General features: G+C 58.9%; 1 protein-coding gene across 4 annotated transcripts; it reads left to right on the top strand.

The window, feature by feature from the left end:
• The first annotated feature begins 1,240 nt into the window (after nt 1-1,240).
• Nucleotides 1,241-13,435, top strand: LOC103559320 (uncharacterized). 4 transcript variants are annotated; one of them, XR_011538367.1, is made up of 6 exons: nt 1,243-1,585; nt 2,300-2,684; nt 8,156-8,266; nt 8,789-8,961; nt 12,523-12,638; nt 13,158-13,435. XR_011538367.1 is itself a non-coding variant. In XM_070613414.1 (2 exons), the coding sequence occupies exon 1, from the start codon at nt 9,610-9,612 to the stop codon at nt 11,104-11,106; it is 1,497 nt and encodes a 498-aa protein (XP_070469515.1). In that variant the 5' UTR covers nt 9,475-9,609; the 3' UTR covers nt 11,107-12,638; nt 13,158-13,435. The 4 variants fall into 4 exon arrangements, 1 of the variants encoding a protein (XP_070469515.1); XR_011538366.1 differs by lacking the exon at nt 8,156-8,266 and having other exon boundaries at nt 1,251-1,585; XR_546943.2 differs by lacking the exons at nt 2,300-2,684; nt 8,156-8,266 and having other exon boundaries at nt 1,241-1,585.
• Nucleotides 13,436-13,924: the final 489 nt, after the last annotated feature.

Raw genomic sequence — 13,924 nt, 5'->3', positions numbered from 1 at the left:
TCCCATCATGGGGACTCCCCCCTCATGACCTACTCACCTCCCGAAGGCCTCACCTCCTAACACTGTCACATCAGGGGTTAGGTTTCAACACGTGAATTTAGGGGCACAAACATGCAGTCTGTCACACCGAGTATAGAATTCCAGTTTGGAAATCATTTTCCTATAGAAAAAGCTAAGCAGAGGCCACTTTTGCAGGAATTGTTCCATCATCTTCCAGTGGCTCCCACAGCCATCGTCGAGTCCGAAGCCACCATGATTCCTTCTACGTGACCTTTCCCCCATGAGTCACCCATGCAGAAATCAAGACAGTTGTCGAGCGGCCTCCTTTGGCCCTCACTCCTGTGTCCTTCCCAGAGGGACAAGCGAGTCGTGGTTTCACCTCTGGTCTTCGGAGCTGGACGACAAGGTCCCAGAGTCACCTCAGGAGCGAGTCGCAGCCTTGTTTCTCCTCAGATCCCTCTAGAAGGGCGCCGCTGGGGCATCACGCCGTCAGGGGGTGAATCTCGTCGTCACAGCTCTTAGGGCTGTTCCGCGGGTGCTGTGAGGACCGGCTGCAGAGCACAGAGCAGAGGGCCTGGCGGGCAGGGGGCCGGTGGTGGGCGAGCCTCCAGCACCACTGTCCCCGGCATGGGGCCCCTGCGCCCTCCCATCCACGAGTGGAGCGGGGGGCTCTTCCCAGACACCCTGGCCCTGGCCGCCCCTGCGTCAGCCCCTCCCAGGTTTCCGTGGCCCCCTCAGCTAGCGAGCACTGACTGTGTGCATCTCTTCCCAACTTGAGGTAGAGTGGGGGGCACACACGGCCCCAGAGGCCCCAGAGGCTGCGGGTGAGCCCCAAGGGAAGCAGACGCTGTCCCCTCGTCCTGTCTACCTTGGGTGGAACAGGAGGGCCTTGGCTGTGAGCACGGGTTACAAGATCAAAATCACAGGGCTGCCTTCACAGTGTGTAAACCACGGTCAGGGGCTTGGTTTGGGCCTCAGTTTCCACATCTGTGAAATGGGGAGGAGAGAGCTAATTTGCATGTTAAAGCAATGCGAGATGTGGTTTGATGAGCACTTTGTAGCACATAGTAGGTCCTCAAATTTGCTGTCAGACTGTCTGCCACAGAGCCGGGGGCCCTTGTTGGGCCCAGGCACTGGAGGCACGCGGGCCCTCTTGAGGCTCCACCTGGGGAGGCCCAGGCTTGTCTCCAGGGAGCAAAGCGGATACTGACGCAGCCCCCTCCGCCCCAGCCTGGGAACCACAGCATTCTGGGACGTGGGGACTGCGCCAGGACGGGCCGCCAGCTCCCTCTGCTTCTCGTTAGGACTTGTCACCTCCCCCGCCCGGCCCCTCCCTGTTGGGCAGCAGCACTCCTCACCGTCCTTCTGGGACCATCACGGCCCAGAAAGTCCTGTCAGCTCAGCAGGGTCAAGCCAGGGAAGCTGCGCCTTCCAGAAAGGAGGGGGAAGAGGCCGAGCCTGGACTCTGGACCCGTGAGCCAGGCCCGAGCTGAGCCGCAGATGCTGTCCAGCCACCTGAACCAGGTGGCCTGTGAGCCTTCCATCTGTGAGCAGAGACCGGGTCAGAAGTCTCTCCCGCAGGCAGGTGAGCGTGGCTGGGGAGGGGGGACCCCAGCAGAGACAGGTAGGGCCTGGAATGCCGGGATAAGGAGCTGGCCCTTCCCCTGAGGGCCCGGGGGCCACCGCAGGGCAGGCACTTCCTGCAGGGGCTTGAGGGGGCGGGCCGTGTCCAGAATGATTTCTGGGTGACCGGGATGGGGCAGGGGGCAAGGATGGGTGGAGGTATCTAGGAGGTCACTGGGTACCCAGCCAGGTGCTGGGGCGAGGGCTCCCTCTGTGTGCCCAAGGCCCGTCTCGGATGCTCCCCCGCTCCTCCCAGGTCGCACCTCTGGTCTCCATCCTCGGGGTTCTTCCCTTCCTGGGCAGTCCATGGCCTAAGTGACAGGTCCTCCGTGATTTGCAGGAGTTGGGGGAGGTTTCCAGCGCCCCGAGCGCCCCTTCACGAACGTGATTTGCCAGGAGGGCAGTGTTCTCGGTGACAGTGGTGCCCTGGGCTTGGGGCACGCTGCTGGGTGAGGTGGGCACCCGAGGCTCTGCCTGGCGGGGTCAGGGCCCACTCCTCCAGCAGGCACGGCACGCTCAGGCCACTGGGTTCCTAGGGGCCCTAAAGATGTGTGATTTTAATTTCTTTTAACATCAGAAGAAAAAGTGAAGCTAATAATAGGAATGTTTAGTAATGAGTCAGCCTCCACGGCCCTGGGAGCTCCCGGTTGGTGCTGAGCGAGAGCTTCTGTCCCAGGTACCTGCACGGTGGCCGGCGCTGGGCAGGGTGTGTGAACGGTGCTGAGCGGTGCCCCTGGGGACGCGGGACGTCACGCACCTGGGCGAGTCGGCTGCTCCCTTCCTTCTCACCGCACCGTGTCAGCCCAGCTGAGGCCCGGAGTCTTCCCGGGGCAGCTCCCGGGCTCTGACAGCCGAGGCGAGAGGCGGCTTTGTCGTCCAGGCCGCGAACACAGGCCCCGAGGTCCTGCTGAAGTGGACTAGGAGTTCTGGTCCCTTTGTCCGGACGTAGGAGGCTCGGAGTCTGCGTGCACGTGGCGTCAGCGAGCGGCTGGAGGAGGCTCCCTGGCGAGCTGGGAGGGAGCCACCGTGCCTCCCGTCTTCCTGGGACTTGGACTGCACAGGTGTGTGTGTGTGTGTGTGTGTGTGAGTGTGCAAGTAAGTGTGCATGTGAGTGTGAGTTAAATGGGTATGAATGTGTGAGTCTGATGTATGTGAGCGTGAGTTCAGTGGGGTGGGTGTGTCACACACGGTGATGATTCCCGGATCCTCCCGTCCCTCTTCCGGGGCTGCAGGTCAGCCCAGGCCACAGGACGCATTCCTGGTCACTGTCATTCCCACTGAACCTGCTTCAGTGGCCCCTTCTTTAGAACAGGGGGGTTGACGTCTCTGTGATCTGGTCCTCTGGGCACCCACGGGGAGACCGAGGCCCGGGGTCCTCAGCTCTGACCACCCCCCGCCCCGCCTCCCTCTGAGGCCCTCGGGTGCCCGGTCTGTGGGTCTGAGGAGAGTGGCAGCCGTGACTTCTGCACAGTTTGCTGGGGGCCAGGTGGCTCAAGCCCACAGCAGCGCCCCGTATTTGCAAGTGACCGAGTGTCACCTCTGTGCTGTCCAGAGTCTTTTGCAGACATGCTGGCCAACGACTGAGGTCTCCCTGCCGTGACCTCCCCACCAGGCCTGCCTGCCAGGGCCCCAGGGCCTCCGCGGGCTGCCCTCTCTGCCCAGGGGTCGTCTGACCGTGGGACTGCGTGTGACCCTCCACACAACTCTGGCTCTGGGTGATTTTCTGTACACAAGTGATGCCCTCTGTCCCAGTGACCTCATCTTTCTGCAGCTCCCCTGAACTGTCCAGCTGGCAGGACCCCAGGAGGGCCATCAGGGCCTGAGGACTGTCCACCCACTTCCCTCAGATCCTGGGCAGTAGGCCAGCCTGGGCTTATGTCTCCCACTGCACAGGAGAGGGCTGTGGTCCCCAGTGGAGCGGGGGCTGGGCCAGCCACCTGGTGCCTCCACGGGCTCCTGCCGTGCTGAGCGTCTCCCCAGAGGCCTGTGTCTGACCGCCCAGCTCCCCCTCTGTGCCCACATCATGTGGGCACTAGACGGGGCCGGACACAGACACTACCTCACCAGCCCGGGCCTGCCAGCTGTGGGACCACGGCCATGGCTAGCAGGCCAGTCTAGGAGAGGGGACAGAAGTTCCCGAGTTTGCCTCAAGCAGGCCGTGGACCCAGGTGGGTACATACCGTGCGAGGCTCTGGCTCCTCCTGGGGTGGCGGGCTTGCTGCGTTCACCGGGCAGAGCAGGGAGGCGTCTCTGCTGGGAGCCAGGCGCTGTGGACGACCCTTGACCCCTTGGCTGGTGGTCTCAGAAACCCTTCATAATGACTCTGAGAGGTAGAGACCCCTGTGCCCATTTGACAGGTGGGGCCCGAGAGGTAAAGTGACTAATTCAGGGTCTTACAGCTGGGGGGTCAGGAGGAGTCAAGGCGCCAGAGCCAGGCCTGCCTGGCTCCAGAGCACTTCCCCCAGGCCACATGGCCCTTCTAAGGACAGGAAGGCCCGACGGGCTCCTGGAATCTCACCAATGAGCCTCTGGCTGGGTGCGGAGCTGGGTGGAACCTTCCCATGGTGAGGAGGGTAAGAGGCCGCCCCGGGGCTGTTGCTGTTCTGTCCCGGAGGCTGGGCCACCTTTGGCCCCCTTCTCCTCCAAGAACATGATGTAGGGGCCTCAGGGAGTGTTGGGCAGAAAACCTTTCCCTTATCCCCAAGAGGCCCCGGGCCCTGTTTGGGGGTCCGAACCTGGGGACCCAGGGAGCGCCATCTCCATGTGGCCAGCTCTGAAGCAGTGGTGTCCCCATTTGTCCTCTCATGGCCTCCAAGCCAGCACCATCCTGAGTCCGGGCTGGCGTGCAGGCAGGGCTCACTGGGGAGACTTGACCCCAACTCGGGCAGGGTACGGCCTGGGCTCAGTGACAGGAAGGACAGGAAGGGATGGGTGGAATCATGAACCGACTCTGGCAAGAGCACATTTAACCAGGTTCGCTTGTTGGACTAGATGACGGGCAGAGCCAGTCCACTTGGGTAGAAGTCAGGTGGGACCAATGCAGCCCTTCCCAGCCTTGGCACCTGGACATGGGGGCTGCGTAATCCTCCATGCTGGGGCCGTCCTGGGCGCTGCGGATGCTGAGCAGCACCCCTGGCCTCTGCCCACTGATGCCAGCAGCACCCTCTCACTGGGACAATCAGAATGTCAGTGGACATTGCCAGATGTCGCCTGGGGCAACGTTGCCCGGGTGGACAGCCACTGGACTAGAGGTTACCCATGGACATTCCTGGGGACCTGAGACAGTTCTCTTTCAAATCTGGGGGTGGGCACAAGGTATGTTCACGTTGTGGAAATTCACAAGCTATACATTTATGATACTCTCTGTTCTGTATGTACGTTATAGCCAGCCAAAATTTTATTTAATAAGTTCATTAAAAAAGTTCAAAAAAGGGGCCAGCCCAGTGGCATAGTGGTTAAGTTCGTGTGCTCCGCTTCAGAGGCCTGGGGTTCGTGTGTTCAGATCCTGGGCGCAGACCTACACACGGCTCATCAAAACCATGCTCTGACAGCATCTCACATACAAAGAGGAAGGCTGGCACACATGTTAGCTCAGCAACAATCTTCCTCAGGCAAAAAGAGGAAGATTGGCAACAGATGTTAGCTCATGGCCAGTCTTCCTCACCAGAAAAAAAAAAAAAAAGCATGAAAATAGGATGAAGGACATATCTAAGTTTTCCGGGTCTTCATCAACAGTGAACTCTGAGGGTGTCAACAATGGGATAGAGTCTCAAAAAACCCCCAAAGGAATCAGTCTGAGGCTGCTTTGAAAAAATAGAGAGGTAGGCCAAGGAAAGGCCAGCTGTGAACTCAGCCTGATGGTCAAGCGTTGGTGGATGGGGTTCCCATCGTGACCCCGCACTTTTAGGAGATTCCTGTGCTCTGAGTCTCCCAGGGCCGAGCACACAGTAGGTCTCGGGACCACACTGAGCGTGTGCAGCCTGCACAGTGATAGGGACAGCCAAGTGTGTGCGAGGCGTTTTCTGAGCTTTTCCCTGAACTGCTCCCACGCTCCAGGGAACAGAAGACAAGCGTTTCTGCATTGTTGTTTGGACAGTTAACAGCAAACCTGGACGTGCCCTAGAGGGGCCATGATGGGAGACGGCAGGCACGTGATCGCGTCTCTGCAGATTGGAAAGTTAGGCAGGAATTAACCTCTGTGCTTGGAGAAAGGTTTCATGTTGCACAGTGTGAAGTGGGGAAGCAGGGCTGACATTTACCGACGGCAGGACCTCAATGCCACAAGACACACACAGAAAAGAGACGGGAACATCCAAGAACTAAATGCACACAGAGCTCCCCCATGTTCACGGACAGGAAGCCTCGGTGCTGGCAAGACGTCAGTTTCCTGACGTGATCTGCAGACTCAAAGCGCCCATCAGAAGCCCAGCAAGTGATTCTGTGTCTGTCGATCAGAGGCCGAGGGCACTCACCCCAACGCCGGCAGACGCTGTGGCTGCGTGCTGACATTACCAATGATTTTAATTTTTTCTTCGTGTCTTTATGCAATGAACATATTACTTCGAGCATTAGAAAAGGGAAATAAACTGGTTTTTAAGGACAAATGAAGGAAGAGGAAGAGCAAGCAGAGGGGCCGGGCGGATGAGCTCAGCAGCACAGTCTCTTTGGAGTCGGCTGGAGGGGGCCCAGGGGTATCACTGGCCCTCCCCGGTGCCTGGCAGCCCCTCCTGTCTGAGGACTCGGATGGGAGATAGTCCGGCAGCGAGGTCAGCTCGGGGTTGGCCGGGAATCTGGGCCCCTCTGCATTGCAGTCTGCAGGGGGAGGCCTGGGAAGCAGCCAGTTTCTACGGTCTGGATGGGCCGAGAGGGGATTGTTTCTCCAGCTGGGGTCCTTTCTTTTAAAAGGCCTTTAAAACAAATGATGGAGCCGACACTGTGCGAAACCCAACCGCAGTTCCTCACGGTCAAGCTCCGTCCACAGAGCCTGCAGCAGAAAGGCCCCGCGGAGGCCCCAGGGCAGGTGCAGCCTTGCTCCTCACGCTCTGCTCAGCCTTCACAGCCTGGCTCTGGCGCCATCTCCTCCAGGAGGGCCCCCTGATTTCCTGGGCCCACAGTGCTCCCTCTCTCTCCTGCAGTCCTAATGCACTTGACCTGCCCCATCCCGGGTCCTGGAGCTCTCTCTCCCTTGGCGAAGGCTGCCCTTAGGAAGCCTCAGCAGAGGAGAGGGGAGGGGAGGGAGCGTCAAGGAGTGGGTCCCGGCTGTGGGCACCTGGGGCTCCATCCCAGTGGGGCTCCCTGGGAAAATACATGGAGCCCACCTCGAGTGGCCCCACCGAGGCACGAGGAAGCTGACGCCATCCACAAGTGGCGATCCCTGGCTCCCCGAGGGCCGCTCCTGGGCGTTGCCTCCCCGGCACGTGGGACCTGCCCTGGGCACTGGCTGGCACATCCCAGGCTGGTCCTTTGGCCTGATAGCGCCACAGGCAGACACATAGAGCAGCCCCTGGCTGGAGTGACGGACAGTCGGCAGGTAAGCTGGCTGGGGGCGGCGCTGCCACCCTGCCTGCTCTTGTGTCCTCGGCTGGCTGGGGCCTCTGAGGCTGCACCCCCACGGCCTGCACGGAAGGAGTGTTGGATGCACAGCACGTGCCCGGGATCCAGGGAGGCCGCCCGCCCCTTCCCGGAGCCCTCCCTCCTCGGGCCCAGAGCAAGTATGCGGGAGCTTTGATGAAGAAAACAGGGAGCAAGGAGGGTCCGTGCCAGCTCTGACCCGGTCCTGGAGGCATGACAACGTATTCTTTCACTCAACAAGTATTTCTCGTCCGCCCCGTGTCTGCCTGGCCCTGAGCCTGAGCCTGCACGGAGGCTGGGAGAGGCTCAGAGACCCCGACCCAAAAGCGGGACCCTCAGACCCTATAAAACAGGCAGAGGCTCAGGGTGGGCCTGGGCCGTGGCTTTGCAGGCAGCGTGCGTGGCGCTCACGGCCTGCCTGGAATCAGACAGACCCAGGCTCACAGTGCAGCTCCGCCACCTTCGTGCTGTGTGGCTTGGGCACACCCCTTCACCTCTCTGAGCGTGTCTCCTCATCTGCAAAAGTTGGAAAAAGAGTCACTTACAGAGTCATCAGAGGGTGGATGACAGCCCGGACATCAAGTGCTCAGAGCGATGCTGTCCCGGTGGTGAGTGGTCAACACGGTGTCACTATGGTAACAGGCTCCCAGCCCAGAATTTGCATCTGAGAGCAAAGGATGCTACGTGCCCACTCCTTCTGAAGGAAGAGCCAGCACTTCTCTGAGGGGCGACTGAGAGGTGATGGAGGGGTGACTGAGGGGTGAGTGAGGGGCGACTGAGAGGTGATGGAGGGGTGACTGAGGGGTGAGTGAGGGGCGACTGAGGGTTGACTGAGGGACACCTGAGGGGTGCTGGACACACCACCTGTACTCATCACCCGCCTTTGATGGATGTGATCCAGAGACTGGGGGGAGGATGGTTAAGAGAGAGCTGGCCCAGGGCTGTGCATCTTCATCCCCAGGTGGGAGGAGAGGGGTGTGCAGCCCCCAGGCCCGGGGAGGAGCTTGGCGAGAACGGCCCGCTTGCAGAGAGCTGGTCCCCCCGAGCCCGCTGGAGGCTGGAGGACACTAAGGTGGGCCCTGGAAAAGTCTGAAGGCCCGAGGCATGCAGGGAGGTGGGATAGGGGCCCTGGGGCTCATAGAGCGCAGTGGGCAGAGTGCCCTGGTTCCAGGGTAGCCACCACAGGGGCCTGCCCAAGCGTCTTCCCGCCGGGGAAGGAGCTGCAGGGAGAGCATCCGGGTGGGCGGCCTGCAGACCACGAGTGGGGAGGCGACAACAGTGCTCCCGAGGTCATCCTTCCCGACGGCAGGATCTGAGCTTGGCCCAGCGAGGGTCTCGGGAGCTGCAGCCCGCAGGATGCTCCCGTGAGCGTGTGGCTTTCTCCAGGGCGGGTTTCCAGGAGCCGAGCTGCTGGGTCAGAGGACGCGGCATTTAAACCTCTAACGGATGCACAGAGCCAAGTGGCCTGCCAGAAGGTCACCCCCCACGGGGTGGGAGTGGCCCGTGTCCCCATGCCCAGGCCTCCTCTAAGCTTTGCCCGGTGACAGTAGAATGGCATCTAGTGGCTATTGTCCCTCACCGTCCCCCATGCCAGGCCTGCCCGCTGCACTGCGTGTTCGAGACCAGCCATGACCATCCTCAGAGCTTCACGGGAAGCGCGCGCCGGGACCACTTTCCTCAGAGGAGCTGTGTGGACCTGCTCCTCGGCCTGCCTGTCGCACATCCTTACAGCCCTCAGGGACAGATATTATTATCCCCATCTTACAGGTGAGGAAACCGAGGCTCGGAGGTGGGTCACTCACCCAAGGCCACACAGCCAGGTGCAGGCCTGACGTCAGTTCCGCTGAGCTGATGGCGCTGCAGACGCAATAGCTGGTGTGGGCTGGGCCACACCGCATGCAGCCAGCGCTGGGCCGGGGATGTTGCCTCCTTCTGGGGACCACCACCTACGGCCTGGGCCGTGAGAGCAAGTTCTCTGACATCTCGTAGCTCCAGTTTCTTCTGGAAAGACTGGATGAGATGCTGTGCACTGAGTGGTTAGCACGTGGCTAGAGACCTAGTCTACGTAACACCGCAGAGCAAAGTACACAAGCCGTTGTCTGTCCTGGGCCTCTTTGTGGGGAAGATGCCTCAACACGAGTTGGGAAGGGCCTTCAGGGCCGGGCTGTCTGCGGGGCCCGGTGCCACAGGGGGACTCTGTGAGACAGGACAAGGGATTTGCTGCCCTCGGGGAGACCTGGGAGGGAAGGGAGTAGTGTGCAGAGAGGAGGCGGAATGGGGTCAAAGGGGAAGGGGGCCCTCCAGCGAAGGTAGGGGTTCCAGGGGAGCCCACCCTCCTGTGGCACAGCAGGGATCTTCGAGGGGGTTACTGCAAGGCTGTGCTGCGCCTCCCTTCCCTTGCTCCCCACAAAGAAGATGGTGATGGTAATGATGATGATGGTGGAGGTGACGCTGCTGCTATTGATGGTGATGGTGATGGTGATGGTGGTGATGGTGATGGTGGTGATGATGGTGATGGTGGTGACGATGGTGGTGACGATGGTGATGGTGATGATGGTGATGGTGACGGTGGTGATGGTGACGGTGATGGTGGTGACAGTGATGGTGGTGACGGTGGTGATGGTGACGGTGGTGATGGTGACGGTGGTGATGGTGACGGTGATGGTGGTGACGGTGGTGGTGGTGACAGTGGTGGTGGTGACGGTGGTGGTGGTGACGGTGATGGTGGTGACGGTGATGGTGGTGACGGTGATGGTGGTGATGATGGTGATGGTGATGGTGATGGTGGTGATGATGGTGATGGTGACGGTGGTGATGGTGACGGTGGTGATGGTGACGGTGGTGATGGTGACGGTGATGGTGGTGATGGTGATGGTGGTGATGGTGATGGTGATGGTGATGGTGGTGATGATGGTGATGGTGACGGTGGTGATGGTGACGGTGATGGTGGTGACAGTGATGGTGGTGACGGTGGTGATGGTGACAGTGGTGATGGTGACGGTGGTGATGGTGACGGTGATGGTGGTGACGGTGATGGTGGTGACGGTGGTGGTGGTGACGGTGGTGGTGGTGACGGTGATGGTGGTGACGGTGATGGTGGTGATGATGGTGATGGTGATGGTGATGGTGGTGATGATGGTGATGGTGACGGTGGTGATGGTGACGGTGGTGATGGTGACGGTGGTGATGGTGACGGTGATGGTGGTGATGGTGATGGTGGTGATGGTGATGGTGATGGTGATGGTGGTGATGATGGTGATGGTGACGGTGGTGATGGTGACGGTGATGGTGGTGACGGTGATGGTGATGGTGGTGATGGTGGTGATGGTGATGGTGGTGATGGTGATGGTGGTGATGATGGTGATGGTGACGGTGGTGATGGTGACGGTGGTGATGGTGACGGTGACGGTGGTGACGGTGATGGTGATGGTGGTGATGGTGGTGATGGTGATGGTGGTGATGGTGATGGTGGTGATGATGGTGATGGTGACGGTGGTGATGGTGACGGTGGTGATGGTGATGGTGATGGTGGTGATGATGGTGATGGTGATGGTGGTGATGGTGATGGTGATGGTGGTGATGATGGTGATGGTGATGGTGACGATGGTGATGGTGGTGATGATGGTGATGGTGATGGTGACGATGGTGATGGTGGTGATGATGGTGATGGTGATGGTGACGGTGATGGTGGTGATGGTGATGGTGATGGTGGTGATGGTGGTGATGGTGATGGTGATGATGGTGATGATGGTGGTGATGGTGATGGTGATGGTGGTGATGGTGGTGATGGTGGTGATAGTGGTGATGGTGATGGTGATGATGGTGATGGTGGTGATGGTGATGGTGATGATGGTGATGGTGGTGATGGTGATGATGGTGATGATGACGATGGTGGTGATGGTGATGATATGATGTGATGATGCTGTTGATGGCAGTGGTGATGCTCCTGCTGTGATGATGATGGTGATAGTGATGGTGTGATGCTGCTGATGATAGTGAAGATGATGATGATGATATAGTGGTGATGCTGATGATGGAAAAATTTGGTGATGGTGATGGTTATGATGGGGATGAGGAGGAGAAGGAGGATTATGATGGTGGTGATGGTGACAATGATGGTGATGATGGGGATGCTGATGATGATGAAGCCTGCTAATATTTTGGGATCACTTATTAAGTGCCAGGCAGAGTTTTAATTTTGCTTGACCTGGATTATCCCACGTAATCCTAACGAAACCTCTGGAATACACACCGTTACTGTTCCCAGCATGAGTCCCATGCCCAGGTTGCTCCAGGTGAAAGAGCTGCTCACGTGGGCATGGGAGTCCAAGGGCAGCAAGAGAGGGGGTGCCTGGATATGCTGAGCCTCACAACCACCCCTATGGGCAAGGTTCGCTGTTCAGCTTCCTAGGTGCTAAAACTGAGGCCCAGGGAGGGAGAGCGACTTGCCTGAGGTCACACAGCTGGGGATGACAGAGACAAGGGCGGAGCTCAGGTAGGCTGGAACTCAAAGCTTTCACTAAGAATCTAGGCCAAGTGCTAGGAAGGGGAGGATGACTCAGCCAGGCCTGGTCCTGTCCTCGAGGAGCTCACAGTCTCATGGGAGAGACAGGCAGGTGAGCTGATGGCAAGAGAGGAGCAAGGAGACCACTCCAGCCAAAGGTCAGGAGGGCTTCCCAGAGGAGGCAACATGTGGGCCGGGGGAGAAAGGAAAAAAGCTCAGACGGCGGGCCCAGGAAGGCCAGCAGGCAGGGTCTAGTAGGGGCTCCCCTCAGCAGAGGCCCCGGCCTGAGCCCCCAAACCTGCAGCTGGCTATGCAGAGCACCCGCCTCGGCAGCCTCCTCTCCCAGAGCTATTTTTAGACCCGATTCAGCTCTAAACGCAAGCACACTGTCAAGACGGCGGCCAACTTGGACCCCGTCCCTGAGCAGGCCCTCTCTGGAACCCAGAATAGAAAATAGCTCCACTTGTGGATGACATGGACTGCTGGCGGAGCCCTCGTCTTTCCGTGGACCGAGGCCAGATCACGGCTTAGCCTTTGGAGGACCCGACACATGGATGCTCCCTACCCAAATACAGGATAAAAATGCGTGCAGAATTGTGTTGCACTTAATCTCATAAAAAGGCAGTTTTCTCTGGGGCAGAGCACAGTGCCAGCAGACCGCAGAGAGAGCGTGCAGGGGCCACTCACTCATGTGAGTGTGCTCGACGTGGTTTCTCCTGGTTATCAATACTTTTCTAAGGTGGAAAGCCACTGGATGTGGGAGCTGACCATCTCAGTGATACAAAAATCGTCACAGCCCCAAGTTATTTATCCCACTCTCACAGGTGCCGGCGCCATGCCGAGTAATTTACCTGCTTCCTCTCTCAATCCACGTAACCACCCCACGAGATGGACACATTGTTATCCCATTTCACAGATAAGAAAGTTGAGGCCCAGAGAGGTAAGTTATTTGCTCCACCAGCCAGTAAGTAGGAGGTTTGGGATTGGAATTTAAGTCTGTCGAACCCCAGAGACCCCAGGCTTAATGTCTCCATGACGCTGTTTCTCTGTCTTGGGTCACTCCCTCTTCCTCTTCATCCCCAAAGGCCAGCTCAGAGGTCACCTCCTCCAGGAAGCGTGTCCTCTTGCCAGGCCAGGTTGGATGCTTTTTCTCTCAGAGCAGTGGCCGCACTGGGACACATTCTCCACCAGCCCGAGAGCCCCTTGAGGCCGAGGACGGTGTGCGGTCACCTCTGTTACCTCCCACCGGCCCAACAGCTCACTCAGGAGAGGTTTGAGGATGTGTGAACGAGTGAAGCTTTTCTAAAGGGAGGGAAACTGAGGCCCAAGGGAGGGCTGGCAGGCGGGACAGTGTACTGGTCAGGGTCCCAGAGTCCAGGGTCAGAGTGACCTGGATTGAATTCACACCGGCCAGGTTTTAGACCCCTGCTGAGGAGCCCGAGTTCTTTGTGCACATTAGGAGGATGGCCGTGCCCCCGGCCCCGGTTACCGGAGCGTCAGGCTGAAGACCAGGCGGCTCGCGGCCTCGGCCCACGGCTTGTGCCGGTCAGGGATCCGCAAAGGACTGCTCCTGTCGCTATCAAACCCAGACCCCAATTCCGCACCAACTGAGGGAAAAACCGACCGATCTCCTTGTTTCATCTACATAAAGGCTGTGCCCACGTGCCCAGTGGGCGATTTTTTTTCACTTTTTAAAACTGGGGTAAAATACACATAACATAAAATTTACCACCTTAACTGTATTTCTGTGTCCCGTTCAGCCGCATTAAGTACATTCGCATTGCTGTGCACCCGTCACCCCATCCATCCCCATAACTCTTTCACTTTCCCAAACGGGAAACTCCGTCCCCGTCAAACATGAGCTCCTCCTTCCTCTCCCCAGCCCCTGACGCCCGTCGTCCTGCCGTCCGTCTCTGCATTTGACCCCTCTGGGGACCTCATGTCAGTGGAATCCTGTGGGCCTTGTCCATCTGTGACTGGCTCCCGTCCCTGAGCACAGTGTCCTCCAGGCCCATCCTGGAGGCAGGTGACCGGATCCCTTCCCCTTGAAGGCTGAGCGCGGCTCTGTGTCTTCTTGTGTATCCGTTCCTCCATCGAGGGGCACGTGAGTTGTTTCCAGGATGCAATTTCATGCGTCTGTCATGGACTCTATCAGCTGACCAGGGGGAAATCTGTGAAAAGGTTGTGACGAGTGACTTCAGAGAGTCAGTAACCTTGCTGAGCACC

Source organism: Equus przewalskii, chromosome 3 (genome assembly GCF_037783145.1).
Source record: "Equus przewalskii isolate Varuska chromosome 3, EquPr2, whole genome shotgun sequence".
In the NCBI taxonomy this organism is placed as follows: domain Eukaryota; kingdom Metazoa; phylum Chordata; class Mammalia; order Perissodactyla; family Equidae; genus Equus; species Equus przewalskii.
Note: the sequence above shows the minus strand (reverse complement) of the source record. Positions and strands in the feature narration are given on the sequence as shown.